This window comes from Acartia tonsa, chromosome 9, assembly GCF_053477335.1.
Source record: "Acartia tonsa isolate MP-2025a chromosome 9, ASM5347733v1, whole genome shotgun sequence".
Taxonomy (NCBI): Eukaryota; Metazoa; Arthropoda; class Copepoda; order Calanoida; family Acartiidae; genus Acartia; species Acartia tonsa.
Genome location: NC_137268.1, coordinates 24,360,301 through 24,381,505, shown reverse-complemented (window position 1 = coordinate 24,381,505; position 21,205 = coordinate 24,360,301). Strand labels below are relative to the sequence as shown.

Below are 21,205 nucleotides of genomic sequence, written 5' to 3'. Positions count from 1 at the left end.
CTTTGAATTATATGCTGAAAAAGTATTAATTATTATTACTGTTTTAATTTCAGAAGTGAATGTCGTATTATTAAAAATGGATATTCGCAATTTTTTCGCGCCAAAAAATACGGCGGCTGGAAGTGGCGCTGCAGCCAAAGTTGAACAGAAAGCGGTTAAGGATGAAGATAACGGTCATGATGCCCATCGTAAAAAGGGATTTTCAATTTATTTTTTTATTCCTACCTAGGAAGTGCTTGTCGGATATTTTTTTTCTTCAAATAAGCTTTGTATAAGTAGGAGGTTTTTTTGTGTATGTTTAAGATCTCGTATACTGCCAGATTTGCGTTCAACATCAGGGATGGAGAGTTGATTTTTTTCATCATTATTTGGGATTTACATCAATGTAATGTAATGTTAAAGGGGCGTCGTGGCTCTGTGGTAGAACACTGAGGCACGGTGGTGAAAGTTCGAGTTCAATTCTCCATGTGTTAACTTAAATTTCTCATTGCAATAATAATCACGCAACTTCCCCTGGTTGTGTAAGAAGGGGATTATTGAGTAAGTTAGGATACTCAATAGTCACTTACATAATATTAGTACTACCCTTATCCCAAGCTTCTCTGCGGAGAGTGTCATTTATTACGGTGACTTAATTTGGGACACTTACCATACTCGGCGACAGTGAGGTAATAATGAGTAGCACTATGAGATAGCGGGGTTAAGTCATCTATAATACAAAGTAGCTTGATGTTTGTCTGTCCGTCCGTCCGTCTGAAGCTTAAGATCTCGGTAACCACTGAACCGATCGGATTCTACTCTTCAGGGTATATACCTATTGGTCCTGTGGTGGTTTTAAGCTATTTTCTTGGGGGGTGGGACACCCCCAACCCCCCCCCAAAAAAAAATCCCCCCCCTCCATTTTTTTTGTTTGCTGAAGATTTCCTTGGTCCTTTATATTTTGTAGAAGATTTCCTTGGTCCTTTTTACGAATTTCGCCTTAATTTTTTTTTCACCTCTTGGGGCAGAGCCCCTAGAGGCTAGGGGCGAAGCCGCTAGTAACTAATAATGTGCTTGAACGTTTAGCTTGATAGCCCTAGTGGCTATGCAAATTTGCTAAAGTCTACTCTGTGACTTCTTAGGTCCAAATCCTGAGAAACTTTGGCTGATCATCAATAAATCAATGTAATATTCTATACCTTACGAACCCAGGTTCCATAAGTTTTAGAGAAGCTTAGATTAAATCAGGTTATGTCACTGTTCTTTCTAAAATTCTAATAGATATATTACCCTTATGAACCCCTGTTTGGGCCCCTAAGTTTAATTTCACGAAACCACCAAAATAGTGTGATTAATGGAACGTAAGTTTGATTTCAAATTGAAATTAGGCCACATGTTACCTATAGGACTTAAAGTTAAACATATTCAAACAAGGGGGGGGGGGGGGAAGTTCTGACACTTTTGCGTAAACGGTGATTATAGGCTTTGTCTTTGGACTGAGAGGATAGGTTATTAGGGATAAAATCATTCTTATATGATGAATTTCCCCCAGATTTAAGATTTTTTGGATAGGCCTCCAGGTTCCGGAGCTCCAGGCCTCCAGGTTGTCTCTCTACAGGTAAAAATGAAAAAAAATTTTTTTTTTTAAGAGTTAGATGTCAGCTTATGAGACAAAATATGTATGTTTTTTCTTCAAATATGTGAATAACAATAATAAGACGTATATTTTGTTTAATAAGTTAACTTCTAACTCTTCAAAAAAAAAAATCTTATTTTTAAATTTTACCTGTACAGAGACCACCTGGAGGCCTGGAGCTCCGGAACCTGGAGGCCTATCCAAAAAATCTTAAATCTGGGGGAAATTCATCATATAAGAATGATTTTATCCCTAATAGCCTATCCTCTCAGTCCAAAGACAAAGCCAATAATCACTGTTTACGCAAAAGTGTCAGAACTCCCCCCCCCCCCCCCCTTATAAAGTTACCCCCGATTATTTGTTGATGATTTAATCGTAAACAAACAGGCTATATGAACTAGTTGAACATCCTCCATTTACAGATTGTTTATTTTTTCATAAAAATGGGTAACTATTTTCATCTGAGTCTAAGACTTTCCGGAAGTACATACCTAGGTACTTAGTAAATTATGAAATAAAAATATTGAATTTGGAAATATAAAATCAGAGGTCCGAAGACAATGGTAGCCACAGCAAGAAAAGGAACAGGATGGTAATAGATTCCTCTGACGAAGAGGCAGATTTTGTTGCAGCCAAACCCAAGACTCCTCCAGCTAATGAACATAAAAAGAAAGAAAGCAAAGAAAAGGTAAATTATTAGCGCGGGGATCTTGAGGGATAAGTCAATGGAGCAAAATTATTCCTCCTGTAAATTAGTTGGAAAGTTTAGATACATCTTGTTTGAATTAACTAATCAAGCTTTAGTAAAAGTGCCCAACTATTAAAGGAGATAGCGTGACTATAAAATAGTCTAATTTCCCCTTCACTCTCTGACCCTATTTAACTAAGGACAAAAATAAGAATTGCATCTTTAAGAACTAAATTAGCGCAGCAGCAACAACAGGCTAGATCAGACAATTAAATTGTTTTTGGCCACTTGTTTTTGTCAAAATTCACTGATAATGATATGTTTGCAACTAATGTATGTTGTCAATAGTCATTCTTGTTTTTTTTTTTAAGGATTCTGGAAGCAAGACCAAGCTTAGTTCAGTGAATCCTGCCGATTTCTTTGCTAGTTCAGGGATATATGGTGAAAGTTTAAACTTTAAAAGTTAATATATAAAGGATATTACAACAGGGGAAAATCTATTAAGCCTTGATAATGATTGTACTTGAAAGAAAGTATGAAAAATTATGACATGTCGTAATTTATTATACTTCTCTAGGACCTAAACACCCTTTTTAAAAGTTTGATTAAATATATGTATTCAATAATTACATTACCTAGTAAGATTAAACTAAATAGATCATTTCACTATAATTAAGTTACCAAAATTAGGCAAATCGTCACAAGTTTTGACTGAAAAATCTTCCAAGTCTGAGAGCTCAAAAACTCCAAAATCCAGCGAGAAATCTGCATATCATAAACATTCTTCTACTGATAATAAGAAGAGAAAAGCAGATGATGGGTAAGTGTAATTTTTGTAGCATAGCTACTTTTCAATTTAAAGTATCTGTTTCGTATGTTTTTAGAGTGTAATTGTCCGTTTTCAAAGATTGGTTCAATTATTCCCTAGGTACATAATTTTAATATTATTCCAAACATTCAACGAATCAACAACTTCTTTTATACCGCAAGCTCAATCTTGTCTTGAAAAAAAAATCTCAAGTTCCTCTACAGGCCTCCAGGGGCGAAGCTACAAGTGGATTGTATCAGGAATAAGGTATGATAACCATCAAGCGAAATAAATCTAAAATAGTATAGGGGGGGGGGGGGGGTTATAAAGGTTGTCAATTCTGATAAGTGTTGCCCCCCAAATCACGTATAGGATTCATGATTTTTTTCGAATTAATTTCGCTGTTGGTATAAGCTTGGATTATATACTAGGTTGGTATCTTTAATAAATGGATTTTTTATGTATTTCAGTACCCCAGATAAAGAAGAGAGTGGGTCCTTGGCAAGTAAACTGGCTAAGAAAGCTAAATCATCCCACCATGATACAAGTTCAGACCATCACAAAAAGGTATAACAAAACATGAACCGTAGAAATTTCTTTAAAGGAAGATATAAGGACATATGGACTGTCGGAAAATTAGAGTAAAACACTAGAGGGGGTAAGGGGTTAAATAACTGTATGTCCCCTTTTTGAGGACCTTGTGTTGACTTTTAATTGGGTCTTTGAAAAACAACCAATAGCGTCGGAAATATTAACACAGCCAAGTCGCTACAAAAGAGCAGAATGAAATTTGCTAGTATACGGAAAAGGTCCCCAACAGGTGGATCCAGGTAGTTGTCTCGTTATAAAGGGGGGGGGGGGGGGGCGAAAGTGACACTTTTTGAAACCAAAACTAAAAGTCAAAGGAACTCAACTAAAAAAAGTGTTACAGGTCTGACATTTTGCATGGCAGTTGCTTTATAGGGGTACAATATGGAACTGTGAAAAAACGGCGGCGCAACCGCCGAAAACCGCCGAGAAAAGGCAACAAAAATTACGGCGGGAAACGGCGGTTTTCGGCGGTTGCGCCGCCGTTTCTTCACAGTTCCATATTGTACCCCTATAAAGCAACTGCCATGCAAAATCTCAGACCTGTAACCCTTTTTTTAGTTCAGTTCCTTTGTTGACTCTTAGTTTTGGTTTCAAAAAGTGTCACTTTCGCCCCCCCCCCCCCCCCCCCCTTTATATTGTAGATTTGTTAGCGGACATATCCTGGCTAAAAGTTAGCTAAACTTCTAAGTTCTTATAATGCCATTATTTTTTAAGGATAAAGCTGATCACAGCAAACCACCCGCTAAGAAGGCAAGATCCAAGTCTAGATCCAGATCACCGAGCAAGGCAAAAACCCCGGAAAAACATTCTTCTTCTAAAACTCCTGCCAAGGCAGGGTTAAAAGATTAAGCGAACAAACAAATATGTTTAAAATAATAACAAAAATCTTTTCTAACCTCCAATATCTACTAGCTAGAAAAGGCAGTGATTAATACTTAATATTTTCTGTTCCTTTCCTATTCTAAATACGACCAACCCCTTTGCTTTGCAATAAATTCTTCCTGTTTGTGATGTAAGGCAACCATTCTAGTTTAACTATAACGACTCTGGTCTGACTTAACTGCAGTTTTAAACATTTTGTATTTGATCTAGGAAAAAACACACCCACCCATGCAAGAAGCAAACGCGTTATAGTCGCCTTTAAGTAAGGGGGGGGGGGGGGAAGTTTTGCCACTTTCGCGTAATCCGTGATTATTAGGCTAGGTATTGATGTGAGACTATAGGTTATTTGGGATAAAAGGTTACTTTTGGGTAGTACTTCACGTATATTTAATCATTTTTTGGATAGGTCTCCAGGTTCAGGTGCTGCAGGCTGGAAGGTGGTTTCTGGACAGGTAAAAAAATTTTAAAATTTTTGTTTGAAGAGTTAGAGATCAAATTATAAAAGAAAATATGCATCTTTATGGATGTTATTGACATATCAGAAGAAAAAATTAAAATCGGCCTCCAGGTTCAGGTGCTGCAGGCCTCCAGGTCAACTCTGGACAGGTAAAAAATCAAGTTTTTTATTTTAAGAGTTAGAGGTCAACTTATAAAACAGAATATGCATATTTTTTGATATTATTGACATATTTGAAGAAAAAAATAAAATCGGCCATCAGGTTCAGGTGCTGCAGGCCTCCAGGTCAACTCTGGACAGGTAAAAAAATTAAAAAAATTTATTTGAAGAGTTAGAGGTCAACTTATAAAACAGAATATGCATCTTTTTTGATATTATTGACATATTTGAAGAAAACATAAAAATCGGCCTCCAGGTTCAGGTGCTGCAGGCCTCCAGGTCAACTCTGGACAGGTAAAAAATCAAGTTTTTTATTTGAAGAGTTAGAGGTCAACTTATAAAACAGAATATGCATATTTTTTGATGTTATTGACATATTTGAAGAAAAAAATAAAATCGGCCATCAGGTTCAGGTGCTGCAGGCCTCCAGGTCAACTCTGGACAGGTAAAAAAATAAAAAATTTTATTTGAAGAGTTAGAGGTCAACTTATAAATCATTATATGCATCTTTTTTGATATTATTGACATATTTGAAGAAAACATTAAAATCGGCCTCCAGGTTCAGGTGCTGCAGGCCTCCAGGTTCACTCTGGACAGGTAAAAAATCATTTTTTTTTATTTGAAGAGTTAGAGGTCAACTTATAAAACAGAATATGGATCTTTTTTATAATATTGACATTTTTAAAGAAAAAATTAAAATTAGCCTGCAGGTTCAGGTGCTGCTGGCCTCCAGGTCCACTCTGGAAAGGTAAAAAATCAAAAAATTTTATTTGAAGAGTTAGAGGTCAACTTATAAAACAGAATATGCATCTTTTATGATATTATTGACATTTTTGAAGTAAACTTAAAATCAGTCTCCAGGTTCAGGTGCTGCAGGCCTCCAGGTCCACTCTGGACATGTAAATAATCAAATTTTTTATTTGAAGAGTTAGAGGACAACTTACAAAACAGAATATTTATAATTTTTGATACTATTAACATATTTGAAGAAAAAATTGAAATCGTTCTCCAGGTCCACTCTGGAAAGGTAAAAAATCAAAAAAATTTATTTGAAGAGTTAGAGGTCAACTTATAAAACAGAATATGCTTCTTTTTTATATTACTGACATATTTGAAGAAAAAATTAAAATAGGACTCCATGTTCAGATCCTGCAGGCCTCCAGGTCCACTCTGGACAGGTAAAAATTAAATCTTTTTATCTGAAAAGTTGCATATTTTGTTTTATAAGTTGACCTGTAACTTTTCAGATAAAAAGATTTAATTTTTACCTGTCCAGAGTGGACCTGGAGGTTCAGGTGCTGCAGGCCTCCAGGTCCACTCTGGACATGTAAATAATCAAATTTTTTACTTGAAGAGTTAGAGGACAACTTACAAAACAGAATATGCATCTTTATATATTACTGACATATTTGAAGAAAAAATTAAAATCAGACTTCATGTTCAGATCCTGCAGGCCTCCAGGTCCACTCTGGACAGGTAAAAATTAAATCTTTTTATCTGAAAAGTTGCATATTTTGTTTTATAAGTTGACCTGTAACTTTTCAGATAAAAAGATTTAATTTTTACCTGTCCAGATCAAAAAAGATGCATATTCTGTTTTATAAGTTGACCTCTAACTCTTCAAATAAATTTTTTTATTTTTTTACCTGTCCAGAGTTGACCTGGAGGCCTGCAGCACCTGAACCTGATGGCCGATTTCATTTTTTTCTTCAAATATGTCAATAATATAAAAAAATATGCATATTCTGTTTTATAAGTTGACCTCTAACTCTTCAAATAAAAATCTTGATTTTTTACCTGTCCAGAGTTGACCTGGAGGCCTGCAGCACCTGAACCTGGAGGCCGATTTTATTTTTTTCTTCTGATATGTCAATAACATCCATAAAGATGCATATTTTGTTTTATAATTTGATCTCTAACTCTTCAAACAAAAAGTTTAAAAATTTTTTACCTGTCCAGAAACCACCTTCCAGCCTGCAGCACCTGAACCTGGAGACCTATCCAAAAAATGATTAAATGTACGTGAAGTACTAACCAAAAGTAAACTTTTATCCCAAATAACCTATAGTCTCACATCAATACCTAGCCTAATAATCACGGATTACGCGAAAGTGGCAAAACTTCCCCCCCCCCTTACTAAGTGATACATATGTTTTGTTTTCTTTCGCTTTACTTAACTTTTTAACTCTGAAACAAGGACGAAAAGAGTAAGAAGAGTAAAGACAAAACTCCGTCTAAAAACATGGCGGATGACAGTATTTCTGAGCTGGCTGGCACACCGCAGGTAATAATTCTAGAAGTTTATCATGTCTTAGATTAAAGATTTGTCCATGCAAAATAACTTAATAGTTATTTCTCGCATCTTATTATAAACAGCTTTCCGCGGATATAAAATGCACAGGGGGGGGGGGGGAGTTTTGACACATTTGCGTAAACCTGGCACCTAGGCTTTATCTTTGGACTGAGAGGATAGGTTATTAATGATAAAATCATTCTTATATGATGAATTTCACGAAGTTATAAGATTTTTTGGATAGGCCTCCAGATTCCGGAGCTCCAGGCCTCCAGGTGGTCTCTGTACAGGTAAAAATGAAAAAAAAATAAAAAAAATTTTAAGTTACAAATCAACTTATAAGACAAAATATGCATCTTTTTTCTTCAAATATGTGAATAATATTACAAAAGATGCATATTTTGTTTTATAAGTTGACCTGTAACTTTGAAAAAAAAAATTTTTTTTTTCATTTTTACCTGTACAGAGACCACCTGGAGGCCTATCCAAAAAATCTTAAAACTTCGTGAAATTCATCATATAAGAATGAATTTATCATTAATCACCTATCCTCTCAGTCCAAAGATAAAGCCTAGATGCCAGGTTTACGCAAATGTGTCAAAACTTCCCCCCCCCCCTTATATGATTAAAACCAGTTTAAAGTTTTAAAAAGTGGTTTTAATCTTATGATTGTACATTTTTATTTTCGTAGAAAACTGGATACGAGAAAAAGTATTAGTTGAATAATTGAAACACTATTAGTTTGTACTAATCAGTCAAGATTTGATATAATTAAAGTATGTAAGAACGTTTTTATTAAACTTTGAGTTTTAGCATCATTCACAATCGAATGGCTTATCCCTTCTTAGTATATGAAATCTATGGCTTGCTGTAAAAAAGAATAATTTTCCAATAACTATAAAGTCTGCAATGTAAAAATTTGTGTACACTATTCTATTTCATCCTTATACAAAACATAAGGAACGTTCACACAACAAAACAAAAGTTCATGTTGATGTTTTACCTCAGGCTGACCATGAAGAAAAGAAAAAGCACAGACAACAGGCCTACCAAAAGTTCCTTACAAGGGGCGGAGCTAAAAATCCTGGATGTAAGGATATTCCAGAGGGTTCGCCAGGTAAAAAATTAGACACTTTACCCCATCAGTGAATAAAATGGTGCCTAAATTATTTAACTAAACGTTATTTTTGTAATAGTCATCAGCCGGATTGAATTTTAAGTTAGATAATTATCAAACCCTCTACATCTGATAATTTAGATTGTTTTGCTGGGTTGACCTTCGTTCTGACCGGCGTGTACGACAGTTTGGAACGTGAAGAAATGGGAGAAATAATCAAGAAGTATGGCGGCAAGGTTACCACAAGTGTTAGCAAGAACACAACTTATCTTGTTGTTGGCGAACAGGCAGGAGAAAGCAAACTAGACAAGGCAAGGAAGATTGGAACTAAATTCTTGACTGAAGACGAATTTCTCAAACTTATTGTTGAGAAAAGTGATGGTAAACCTGTTAAAGAAAAGGAGAATAAAACACCTTCGCCCAAAAAGAAAGAGGAAAAATCCGCGAAAGCCAAAACAATAAAGGATGAGCCAATGTCACAAGAGAAGAAGCCAATGATAAAGTCAGAGCCTGCTACAAAAAGTCCTCTGAAAGCATCAAGTGCAAAGAGTGAAGTTAGAATGCCGAAAATCCCTAAAATAGAGCCTTCAGAAACCAAGGTAAAGGGATAGTTGTATGAAGTGCATTTTAGAAAAATAATTTTAAGCAGAAGTTACAAGTATACCATCAAACATATAATTTTGTATAACAATAAATAACAAACAATTAGAAATCAATAAAAGGGGAGGTAGCTTTCGCAGAATTCCGTAAATGTGTCAGTTTTAAGACTTACAATTTTTTTAAGGGCAGTTGCTCTAATATAGTACAATATACCTAGTACATATCCACGATATCTATAATACAAAGTAGAACGATGTCTGTCTGTCTGTCTGTCCGTCTGTCCGTCTGTCTGTCCGTCTGAAGCGTAAGATCTCAGTAACCGCTGAACCGATTGGGCTCTACTTTTCAGCGATTATACCTACTGGTCCTGTGATGGTTTTAAGCTATTTTCTTGGAGGTTTGGGACACCCCAAACCCCCCAAAAAAGTGAAAAATCTCCCCCCCCCCCCCCAATTTTTTTTTTCTTTTTAAAATTAAAATTAAAATAGTGGAGTTGACTACCCCCCCCCAAAAAAAAAAAAAATTGCCCCCCCAAATTTTTTTTAAAAATTTTTCTTTTAAATCTAAAATACGAAAAATTGGTTTGATTAAACCTCTTGGGGCAAAGCCCCTAGAGGCTAGGGGCGAAGCCGCTAGTACCCCATTAAAGCAACTGCCATAGGTACCAAATTTTAGATTTCTACTTCTATTTTAAATTCTTAAAGCTCACACATTTGCGGAATTCTGCGAAAGTTACCCACCCCCTTAGTCGACATGTTTTTTTTGTGAAAATAAGCCAGCGATATAAATTGCACATATCACGAGAAAATGATTTTCATGTCATGATATAGGTTACGTATTTTAAACTTCAAGGTAAAAAATTGAAATTCCTTCAAATGCCCTATAAATGTAGTTTATGACATTGAACAGGAAGAAATATGCTGTTCACTAAATTCAAGTTGAAATGCATATTGTCACAAATTTGAAATCAGAACCTCCCGCTTTCCCACCTCCTTATTTTCGAAATTAATTAAAAATGAAAATAAGGGGGAGTTTTTCATTTTTTTTTTTACTTAATATAGGTCATATGGGGGTAGGGGCGTCGTAGCTCAGTGGTAACGCACTGACTTACGGTGATGAGAGTTCGAGTTCTAGTCCCCATGTGGCAACTCGAATTTCTCAGTTGAATACATTCACGCAACTTCCCCTGGTTGTGTAAGAAGGGGATTATTGAGTAAGTTTGGATACTTAATAGTCAAGTACATAATATCAGTACTACCCTTATCCCAAGCTCCTCTTCGGAGAGCGTCATTCATTACGGTGACTTAATTTGGGACACCTGCCATACTCGGCGAGGGTGAGGTAATAATGAGTAGCTCTCATGAGATAGCGGGTCAAGTCATAATGTGCTTGAACGTGGAGCTTGATAGCCCTAGTGGCTATACAAAAGTGTCTCAGCCTACTCCATGACTACTTAGGTCCAATCCCTAAGAGACTATGGCTAATCAATCAATCAATCAAAGGTCATATGGGCATTTGGGTCTAGTGCTTAACAAGCATTTTAAGGGAGAGCATCCAAATATTATACCAAACCTGTTTTCTCTAGATTAAAACAGTGTCTTATAATGTTTCATTGTCCCTGATAGGTTTGTATTTGGTCCCATTTATTTAAATCTATATTTGAAGGTGAAAATGGAAGTAGATTCCCCAAAACCTGTTTCTGGGTCCAATGGACCGGTTGAAACAGAACTTTGGGTGGATAAATATAAACCTACCTCTTGTAAAGCTATTATTGGACAACAGGGTAAGTTTATTTTACATTTACTTTATGATAGGGAGAGGAAAATTATAGTTGTAGCCTTTCTCTTCCTCCTAATTATGAAACGCTATCAAAAGTAGAAATCCATATTAATATAGGGATTTTTTTTTCATTCCTGTATTAGTTTATAAATTGAATCAAGTGGACTATCTTAATGTCATTGGAGGCCTTAAAATGGTTTGTCTGAAATTTTGAATTATTTTAAACTATTTCAAGTTACAAAAAACGGGATATTTTTGTTTTTAAACTTTGTTAAAACCTGTTAATTCATATAACTTTACTTACTGTATAATTCTTATACTTAATTTAGGTGAAAGATCTTGCATGAACAAATTAAAGATTTGGCTGAGAGATTGGAATGATAACCATCTACATAGGTACGTAATTAAAAAAGAGTCTAGTGGGTGATTGGTTAAGGGCGCTCGATTATAGTCCTCTTGGTAGATACTCTTTAGGTAATACTGAGTTATTTCCATTATGACATACGATACCTAACTAATTATTTATTTGATGTCACGGCGTTAAGCTCATTTTATGGTTGTTTCAGACATGGAAAGTCAGCTCCCAAGCCCGCCCCATGGGCTCAAGCTCAAGACAACGGAGCCTGGGCTAAAGCTGCTCTCCTATCAGGCCCTCCGGGAGTTGGCAAAACAACCACTGCCTACTTAGTTGCTAAGGTAACTTTTCTCTTTAAAAACATTTAGAAAGCGGGAGGTCATTTTCTAGTAAATTCCGTAAAGGTGTGTGTGTTATAAGGCCTAAAAATAGTAGTAGAACGATAAGGTGCTCCCTATTGTTCTATTCAATAGGGAATACAAATATATAGAGCACCTTATCGTTCTACTACTATTTTTAGGCCTTATAACACACACACCTTTACGGAATTTACTAGAAAATGACCTCCCCCTTTGTTTTGAAACTTTGTAGGTAATTATTTTAATATTGAACATATAATTATAATCCTTAAATTATAAAATAAGTTTTCCTTCATATATTTCTTTGTTATATTTCTATTGCTACGCTTCTTTTTAAAAGTATCAACTAACCTTAAATAACCTTTTAAGGAGCTTGGTTTTGATGTGGTGGAGTTTAATGCTAGTGACACTAGAAGCAAGAAATTATTGGAACAGAATGTGACTACAATTCTAAATTCTACTTCGGTTTCTTCTCTTCTACACCATGATAACAAGGTAACAGGCACACAGAAACATGATTATAAACAAGGCCACATCATAGCGCCTAAAAACCTACGTTCCAGGGACGACCAATGAGGGGGGGGGGGGGCGGGAATCCTCTCCCACCATATTGAAACTTATATCACCAACCCCAAAAAATATTTGATTCTACTCAAATGTTTAGTATTTGTTAGGTAGATATATTCTTTTATAAAAAAGGTTAGTTTTATGTATTTAAGTACCTAAAAATATTGTTTAAAGATTTTTGTTTTATTTTTTAAGAACGTTGTCTTATATTCCTGCTAATTTGTAACATGTTTGTCTTAAAAAGCAAGACACTTAATTACCTTATCGTCCTTATATTTTAAGGTGACCGCCAAGCGAGTTCTGTTGATGGACGAGGTTGACGGAATGGCGGGTAATGAAGACAGAGGCGGTGTGGCGGAACTTATCGCCCTTCTCAAGACAACCAAGGAATGTTCTTACAATGGTTGTGTAATGTGTATTGATACTCTTCTTAACAATATTAAATGAAAAGACTAATTAAAGTAGCATGACTCACCACAAAAAAAAACAATGTAACTAATTATATAGGTGGACTGAATCTTTAATCAGATAGATCACATCTGTATATCTAGACGTTTTAAAGGTTCTCTCCTTGATGTCAGGGTTGAAAGAGGACCTGATGTTAATTCAGACCATTATCTTCTATCTTCTAAAGTTCGGCTTAGATTTAAAAAGCAGGACACAAAGCCTAACCCCAGGAAAAAGTATAACTTAACAACCCTTCAAAACTCTGAAAAGCTACAAGAGTTTAAGCTCACTCTAAAGAACAGATTTGAGTTGTTGACTCTTCAAGAGGATGATGGAGTTGAAGATATTTGGCAAGGTATCATAAAAGTTTATAATGATACTAGCCAAGAAAAATTAGGTTTCAAAAAGGCTAACCAAAAGCCGTGGATCACTCAAAGATCCATTGATCTCATGGATCAAAGAAGAGAGGTAAGACAAAAGACACTCTCCAGAAACTCTCCAGAAGATAAAGACCTGTATAAGATGCTCAGCAGGGAAATCCAAAGAAGTGTCAGAATTGACAAAAAAGAACACTTGGAAAACCTTGCTATGCAAGCAGAAAATGCTGCTAATCAAAATAGAATGAAAGATGTCTATGAGATTACTAAGAGCATTGCAGGTAAAGTACACAAATCAGGATCACACATCAGGGACAAGGATGGTTCACTCCTTAAAACTGATGAAGATATTCTAAATAGATGGGCAGAGCACTTCACTGAACTGCTGAATCTTCCAGTTCCAGAGGTAGAAACTGAGATTCCACCCTCAGATGCACTTGACATTGACTGTCGAGCGCCAAATCTATTGGAAATCAAGGAGGCCATTAAAAGTTTGAAAAATAACAAGGCCGCTGGACCTGATAACATACCAGCTGAGGTCATAAAAGCAGACCTAGATACATCTGCTGAGGCATTCCTACCTCTGATCACAAAGATATGGAATGATGAGTTATGCCCAGAGGACTGGAAGAATGGACATATCTCAATACTAGCCAAAAAAGGAGACTTGACCCAATGTGGAAACTACAGAGGGATAATGCTCCTTTCAGTACCTGGCCGTATCCTTAGTAAGATTCTTCTTAATAGAATAAAGAAGAAGGTTAATGAAAAGCTAAGACCTAATCAGGCTGGATTTAGACCAAACCGTTCCACTATTGATCAGATAACCTCTCTAAGAATCATCATAGAGCAATCCAAGGAATGGAACTCTGAGCTTTTTGTAAACTTCATTGACTACAAAAAAGCATTTGATTCTTTAGACAGAAGATCTCTCTGGAAAATCTGCCGACACTATGGCATTCCAGAAAAGATAATCAATATCATTAAAGCTATCTATCACAAAGGAGGTGGAAATGTAATGTATAAAGGTAAACTATCAACCTTTTTTGAGATTGTAACAGGCGTCAGACAAGGATGCCTTCTTTCTCCCTTCCTTTTCCTCCTTGCCATTGACTGGATCATGAAGAACTGTGAAAGTAATGATGGCATTCGCTGGGAGCTATTTGGCAATCCCAAATATTTAGGAGATCTGGACTTTGCTGATGATATCGCTTTGTTAACAAGCAATAGAAGTCAAATGCAAAGAAGGACTAACAGGATAGCTGAAACCTCCAAGAAAATTGGACTAGAAATAAATGTTCCTAAAACTAAAATACTCAGATTAAATGCAAATTCCCAAGAACCAATTACTATTGGAGACCAAATTCTTGAGGATGTAGATTGTTTTGAGTATCTTGGAAGTAAAATTGATGAAGCTGGAGGCACTTTAACAGATGTTAAAGCTAGAATTAACAAATCTAGGACAGCCTTTGCCAGCCTGAACAAAATTTGGAATTCCAACAACATCTCCATAAAGGCCAAGTTAAGACTGTTCAAGTCAAATGTTCTCTCTGTTTTGCTGTATGGGGCTGAAACTTGGTTCCTAAACACAGCAGTGGTCTCCAAGCTACAGACATATGTCAATAAATGTCTAAGGAGAATCCACAAGATCTTTTGGCCTAATAAGATCACAAATGCTGAGCTTCTAGAGCGCAATGATATGTCAGACATTAAACTGACAATAAAACAGAGAAAATGGAGATGGCTGGGGCACACTCTAAGGAAAGGGCATGATGATATAACCAATCAAGCCTTGACTTGGAACCCCCACGTAGGAAAGAGGAAACCAGGTAGACCAAAAACAACCTGGAGGAGGGAACTCTTAAGTGAACTGAAAGAAAAGAAAATTCCATCTTTCAGCAATGCCTCAAAACGTGCCCAAAAAAAGGAAGATTGGAGAACCATTGTGCATGGCCTACGTTCTGCCGAGAACTAAAAGGCAATGATGATGATGACTGAATTATTATTCTGCCTCTCATAAATACTTAAGACATTTGGTCCATGGTAAACGTTGATTAAAAATAAAAACCATAAAGATATTTTTACAATTGAATTTAGAATAACCTAAAAAGGTAAAAACTCAATACACCGCCTCTTATGTTAACTCAATTTCCTCACTTAGGTAGGTAGGTAGGTATTTTTTCTTTGAAATTTACATATTACATAGATAGTGTACCTAGAACTTTAATGTGCTACGCTTTTAACTGTCATTTTATCTGATTCCGCTTTTATTGATGTTGTAATCCTTGTTTAAGAGCATACCATTAATCAACAGGTGCCAGTTATTGCCATGTGCAACGATAGAAACCACCAGAAAATTAGAAGCTTGGCCAATCATTGTTTTGATCTCAGGTTTGATATTCTAATGTTATTCAATTAATCTTATAAAGGGATCGTCAAGTATTATTTCATGATTAAATACTTTATACCTAGATAAGCTAAAGAATACAAGTTTGAAGTGAATTTTAAAGAAATTGTAGGGTAAAGCGGGGCGATCTCGGTTTTGAGGTGAAGTCGGTATTTTTTTGACCACCTTCATTAAATGACATTTTTCTCCATGTTCTAATCGACTGACAGAAAAAAACATAAAATCAAATTTGTTCCTTATTAAATTGCTTACAAAATAGTATACAATGAAATTTTTGTGAGATGAATTTTTAGGGTACTTATTGGGTCTTAAAGTCGGACGACAAAAATTTTTTTTTTCGATTTTTTTGCTTCGGTCGGAAAAACGGTAAGTTGGACAAAAACTGGTAAGAGCTAGAGCTTAGACGTCTTCAGGGGACTTATTAAGAATCTAATAGGCTATCCATTTCCGTTTAAAACTTTAAAAAAGCTTGTATAGTTTTTTCTTAAATCGACTAAAAGTGAAGCGGGGCGAATTCGGTTTTTTCACTTTTTATACTAACTTTTTCAATTTTATATAAAAAAGTGAAATTTTCGAGAAAAAAGTCAAATTTCTCGTACTTAGAAGAAAGAAAAAAAATTTTGTAGAAAAAATTGTCCGATCTTCATAATTTTTTTTGTGAATGCTCTTTATTACATTTAGCAACTTTAACCTTTAGGGCATGCTGTAATTAAATCAATATGTCATAGGTTTTTTGAAGCTGGAAAATCGACCACAGATTTTGCCAAACTTTTCTCTTTTTTTTCAACTTGATTTTTTTAGGAAATTTTGCTAATAGAACTAATTTTTTTTGGCCAAATCTATTCAAAATTGCCTGAATTTTAAGGATCAGGCCATTAAAGTCATAAAAAGTTATTTTTTCTACTAGTATTTTTATGTTTTTTATCAAAAAAATTTTCGAAAAAAAAGTCAAATTTCGCGTACTTCGGAAAAATTATTTTTTTGGTAGAAAAAAATTGACCTATCTTAATAAAATTTTTTGTGCATACTCTTTATTACATTTAGCAACTTTTACCTTTTGGGCATGCTGTAATAAAATCAATACGTCATCGATTTTTCGAAGCTTTAAAATGCCCTACCGACTTCGCCTCAAGGCGGGGCGAAGTCGGTGCCGTTTTAGAGATCAATTTTGACAAACTTCCCAAAGTCCTAGGTTTACGTCCTTTTAGGACCTGATCGACTTTTCCGAGATCTTTCTACTGGTCTTGGTCCCATTTTAAAAAAATAATTTTTACGATTTGCAGGTTCAAAAAACCGAAAAAAAGACCGAGTTCGCCCCGCTTTACCCTAGATATTACCTGTATATTATAATATAATATTATATTTTAGATTCCAGCGGCCAAGACCGGAGCAGATAAAGGCTTCAATGATGTCCATTTGTTTTAAGGAGAAGATTAAAATTAAACCAGAGGCACTCACTGAGATTATCATCGGGTAGGTACCTAACAAATTAGAAACTATTCATTTTGCTTTCCTTCAAAGTGCCTGTAGAGCAATTGGATATATTAATAAACATTGAATTGCATCAAAGCCGAAAATGAAAAATATCCATGTAAAATTGAAAATATGTTGTTGGGGGGGAAAAATTGAAAAAGTTAAGAGAAATGAAATCATTTTTTTCCATTTTTCTCCCATCCTTGGTGAAAAACTGAAATAATGTGTGGAGGGGAAATAATATAAATAGAATAAAGAGTTCTGAAATCTTTTTCCATTTTCCCCCCTTCCTTAACCAGGAGGGGAAATTTTTTTTTAAAATTTGCAGCAGGGGAAAAAATGAATTTTGTGCAGAATATACACCCTTGAATTTATTTTATATCCTATGTAAAACTCTCCCCCACTTATTCCGCATTAAGAAGTGCTGCACTGCGAAGTAAGTAAAAAGTGTCCACAAATTAAATTTTGTTTTTTTTTAGGTGTGGACAGGACGTGAGGCAAGTACTTCACCATCTATCAATGGTCAAGTAAGTGTTTTTTTTTCATTTATTAAAAAAAACAGATAATCAGGTAGAATAAAAACAACCTGTGAAAGAGAATTTAAAAATGAACAAAATTAACTATTTATTATACCTACGTAAAGTTTTTAATGTAAATGTAACAACAGTTGCCCCAAACAATTATAAACCTTCCCTGTACCTTAAAAAAAGCTTCACTGTAAAAGGGAGCCATATCAGTCCAACGGTTATCACAGATAGACATGCTGTTACTTTTATATGAGGATATACACATTTATCATTTTGCAGGGCTGGAGAAACAGGAGAAAAACTGGAAGCCGCTCAGGCCAAGAAGGAGGCAGAGATGTCAAAGAAAACTTCTATCAAACTCGGCCCATGGGATGTCTGTAAAAAGGTATAAAGAGTAGAGTACTGTATATATGCTCTGTCAAAAATATTTCATATTATCATAAATATTACCTACCTAGGTAGTCTAATTTAATTTTAGCATTTTTAAAATTAAATTAAGAATGGTAAAAATTTGAAAAAGATAAAATCTTTAGATACAATGAAAGTTAAATTTTTTTTTTTATTTACAATATATCGTCTAAATCTTTTGTTAAGGTTTTCTCTAGTGAGGATCATAAGACCATGAGTCTGTTTGACAAGTCGGATCTTTATTTCTATGATTACAATATGGCTGCACTTTTTGTACAGGAAAATTACCTTTCCTGTACCCCTCAGGTATATAGACTGTTATTTATACAAATTAGGAAAAATTCATGGTAGAACATGTTAAAAATGCTTGTATTTTTATTATTATAATATGGCTTTAGCTACCTTTTGTTCAAAATGACAATATTTTTCCTTCACACCTATTTCAAAAACACTTTTCCAGTATGGCTTCGAAACGTATTAATATCCGGTGGATAAAAGGTTAATTTTATATCCGATTCCGCGGTAAGCTGTTTATAATACGATGCGATAAATATATATTATGAAATAAAAACATATTATATTCAGGCGGCCAAAGGAAACAGAAAGAAGACAATGGAACTCATATCTAAAGCAGCGGATTCTTTGGCTTGTGGTGACGTTGTAGAAAGAGGTGAACCTTAAATTATTTTTTCCAATTGTCTTGTCCCTTAGCAGGGGTGTATAAAAAATTAAAGATAAGTGGTTGGGGGGAAAAATGTAAAAATTAAGAGAACTAAAAGCCTTTTTTTCCATTGTCTCCTCTCTTAGGTGGAAAAAAAAACTAAAAGAATATGTGGGAGAGGGGATAGTAAAAATAAAATAAAGAGTTCTAAAAATATTTTTCCATTTTATCCCCTTCCTTGCTGGAAAAAAATAGGAGGGGAAAAAAATATAAAAATTTGCAGCAGGGGAAAAAAATGTATCGTGTGCAGATTAAACACCCCTGCCCTTAAGATTCCCTGAAATTCAAATTGTATTTAAGGAAATTCAATAACAACAACATTTCTGTATTGTCAAATGTTTAGGTATTAGATCTGGAATGAATTGGTCTTTGTTACCTACTGCCGCTATTTTCTGTTCTGTTCTTCCTGGAGAATTTATGTCAGGTATAATTAAAAGTTAATGAAAACTCTGATATCAATAAGAAGCCAAGCATTAATAGTATTAAAATATTTCTATTAAATAAAAATTAGAACATTTAAACTGTAAAAATTTTGTTCTGTAGGTAACTTTTCAAATGTAATTAAAGTAGACATTTAAACAGTATGGAAGGGAATATTGGACTGTATACTATAGCTCTTAGGTTTTATAATCACATAAATATATTTGGCGATTTTAATAAAATCTAAATTTTTGCACCACCAAATTTGATCTAGAGAAATGGTAATTTCGTTTTTAGGATGACTACCTATCAATTTATCGTTCAATTTCTTATTCCTTAAAATCCCTGAATTAAGTAAACCCTTTAAAACATAACATAGACTGCGTTAAGACTTCACTTTATTCTTGGAGATTGAGTAGCGGACCTTTCCACATGATATGATGTAGTTTAGAAGTGTTTCTGCTAACTGTCTTAGTTTATATATTCTACTAGGCATGATATCTTTATTTTCAATTTTAATTTCACAATTTTGTAAATTTCTTAGGTCATATGCACGGACAAATACAGTTCCCGGCTTGGTTGGGAAAGAACAGCAGACGCAATAAGATTGATAGAATTCTACAGGTATACCATTGCATTGGTCGCGTTTTCTCTCAATGAATATCTCCCCTTTTTTTATTGAAATAGACTAAAATCAGGGGGGGGGGGGTAATTTTTGTTTATTACTTTAGGTTCAGGCTATAATTGGTTCCTAGGTTTTCCCCCAGGCACAGGCTTTCTTCACTTTTATTATTTTAATGAATCATATGAATAGAAATATAAGAATAGAAGCATATTCTGAACCCTTTTTTCGTCAAATCTAATAAGGAACATTTCTAGCAGGGCAAAAGTATTGTTTATTTTCGGCTCAAGCTGATGTGGATTCTTAAAATTGATAGAATCGCTACTCGATAGTGAGGCAAAATTATTTTTGTGAAAAATCATCCAACAGCACATTTAAAATCTACAAAAATTAAACAAAATCATATGTTAATAACCCTTTTAAGATTTTATTTAGTTTTTGTAAATTTGTTATGCGATTTTGGAGGATTTTTCACAAAAATAATTTTGCCTCACTAGCGAGTAGCTAGCCTAACTTTTTTTTAAAGAATCCACCTCTGTTTCAGCTTTGAAGCTTTCAAATTTAAGACGAAATTTTTGGGCAATTTAGTCTGATTCCGTAAAGCTTTCTACTAAGAAAATATACTATTTACAGCTGACTTTTTTCTATGTAGGAAATACAAAAAACATGCGTTCGAAACAAAATGTGTACACAATTTCAACCAATGAGATTAAATGTATGTACCGATGCAATTCTCCTATTGGCTCAATCAGACATTACCTCTCTTTTTTAGTACCTTTATTATCAAATGTGACTAAACATAAACAAAATTCTTCGTCTGGTAGAAATTTCTCTTGGACAGATTATTGTTTCTGACAGTCCATCCAGAGTAATATATCAATTCTAATTTAAATTGAATTCAGGAGTTGACTCAACACACACGTCTGTCAGCTGGAGCTAGCAAACAGGCACTCAACCTGGATTATGCTCAACCCCTCAGGTATTTAATTTGTTGAACCTGGGCCCTGCTTGTCCGTAAGTTTTTGTTTTTAATACATAAAATACCTAAAGATTAAGAAGCAGTTCAGTGAAAAATCTACTCGGAAACATTGTTTAATTCTCTAATGAGATGTTTATTGGAATATGCATAACATTCTTAAATATGAATATTATTGTTCCTTTTAGAAGGGACAAACGTGAGGCGGAGAGTTACCTAGTGAAATATAGAATAGTCCCGCTGATATAAAGATTATAGCAAACAAAATTGGCTAACTTTTATAAAAGTAAAGCTGAAGATGATTATCTTAAAAAAAATGAATTGATCATTAGTCTTAAAAATCCTCTTCCTGTAAAATGTTATAATTTTTGTAATGCAGGGATTTGATCGTACGTCCGCTGGTGAAAGAAGGCGCCGAGGGTGTAGACACAGCTGTGGCCGCCATGGAGAAATATGCCCTGCTCAGAGAGGACCTAGATGGACTTCTGGAGGTGACGCAGTGGCCTGATCATCCTGAACCTTTTAAGGTAAATGTTAAGATAAAGCGAAAGTTTTAC

At 34.8% G+C, this 21,205-nt stretch overlaps 2 protein-coding genes across 2 annotated transcripts in view; both read left to right on the top strand.

The window, feature by feature from the left end:
- The first annotated feature begins 17 nt into the window (after positions 1-17).
- Positions 18-2,998, top strand: LOC145328603 (uncharacterized). Its single transcript, XM_080172348.1, has 3 exons — positions 18-196; positions 2,163-2,303; positions 2,675-2,998. Exons 1-3 carry the CDS (start codon positions 77-79, stop codon positions 2,768-2,770), a joined length of 357 nt encoding a protein of 118 aa, XP_080028474.1. The 5' UTR covers positions 18-76; the 3' UTR covers positions 2,771-2,998.
- Gnf1 (germ line transcription factor 1) overlaps positions 2,817-21,205 on the top strand; it is a 19,952-nt gene continuing 1,563 nt past the window's right edge. Inside the window, exons 1-22 of the mRNA XM_080171005.1 lie at positions 2,817-2,822; positions 2,981-3,123; positions 3,582-3,678; positions 4,417-4,533; positions 7,398-7,484; positions 8,502-8,610; positions 8,752-9,209; positions 10,876-10,993; positions 11,319-11,385; positions 11,556-11,685; positions 12,073-12,198; positions 12,553-12,658; positions 15,410-15,485; positions 16,870-16,974; positions 17,454-17,501; positions 17,781-17,886; positions 18,096-18,215; positions 18,495-18,579; positions 18,974-19,054; positions 19,595-19,674; positions 20,575-20,651; positions 21,028-21,175. Coding sequence (XP_080027131.1) covers positions 2,817-2,822; positions 2,981-3,123; positions 3,582-3,678; positions 4,417-4,533; positions 7,398-7,484; positions 8,502-8,610; positions 8,752-9,209; positions 10,876-10,993; positions 11,319-11,385; positions 11,556-11,685; positions 12,073-12,198; positions 12,553-12,658; positions 15,410-15,485; positions 16,870-16,974; positions 17,454-17,501; positions 17,781-17,886; positions 18,096-18,215; positions 18,495-18,579; positions 18,974-19,054; positions 19,595-19,674; positions 20,575-20,651; positions 21,028-21,175 — 2,490 coding nt within the window. The remainder of the gene's footprint in view (positions 2,823-2,980; positions 3,124-3,581; positions 3,679-4,416; positions 4,534-7,397; positions 7,485-8,501; positions 8,611-8,751; positions 9,210-10,875; positions 10,994-11,318; positions 11,386-11,555; positions 11,686-12,072; positions 12,199-12,552; positions 12,659-15,409; positions 15,486-16,869; positions 16,975-17,453; positions 17,502-17,780; positions 17,887-18,095; positions 18,216-18,494; positions 18,580-18,973; positions 19,055-19,594; positions 19,675-20,574; positions 20,652-21,027; positions 21,176-21,205) is intronic.

Bases quoted from the DNA above. Each gene is read 5' to 3' on its own strand.
- LOC145328603 (XM_080172348.1), top strand. From the start codon at position 77: ATGGATATTCGCAATTTTTTCGCGCCAAAAAATACGGCGGCTGGAAGT. The intron at 197-2,162 runs GGATTTTCAATT...ATATAAAATCAG, and splicing joins ATGATGCCCATCGTAAAAAG to AGGTCCGAAGACAATGGTAG. The intron at 2,304-2,674 runs GTAAATTATTAG...TTTTTTTTTAAG, and splicing joins AGAAAGAAAGCAAAGAAAAG to GATTCTGGAAGCAAGACCAA.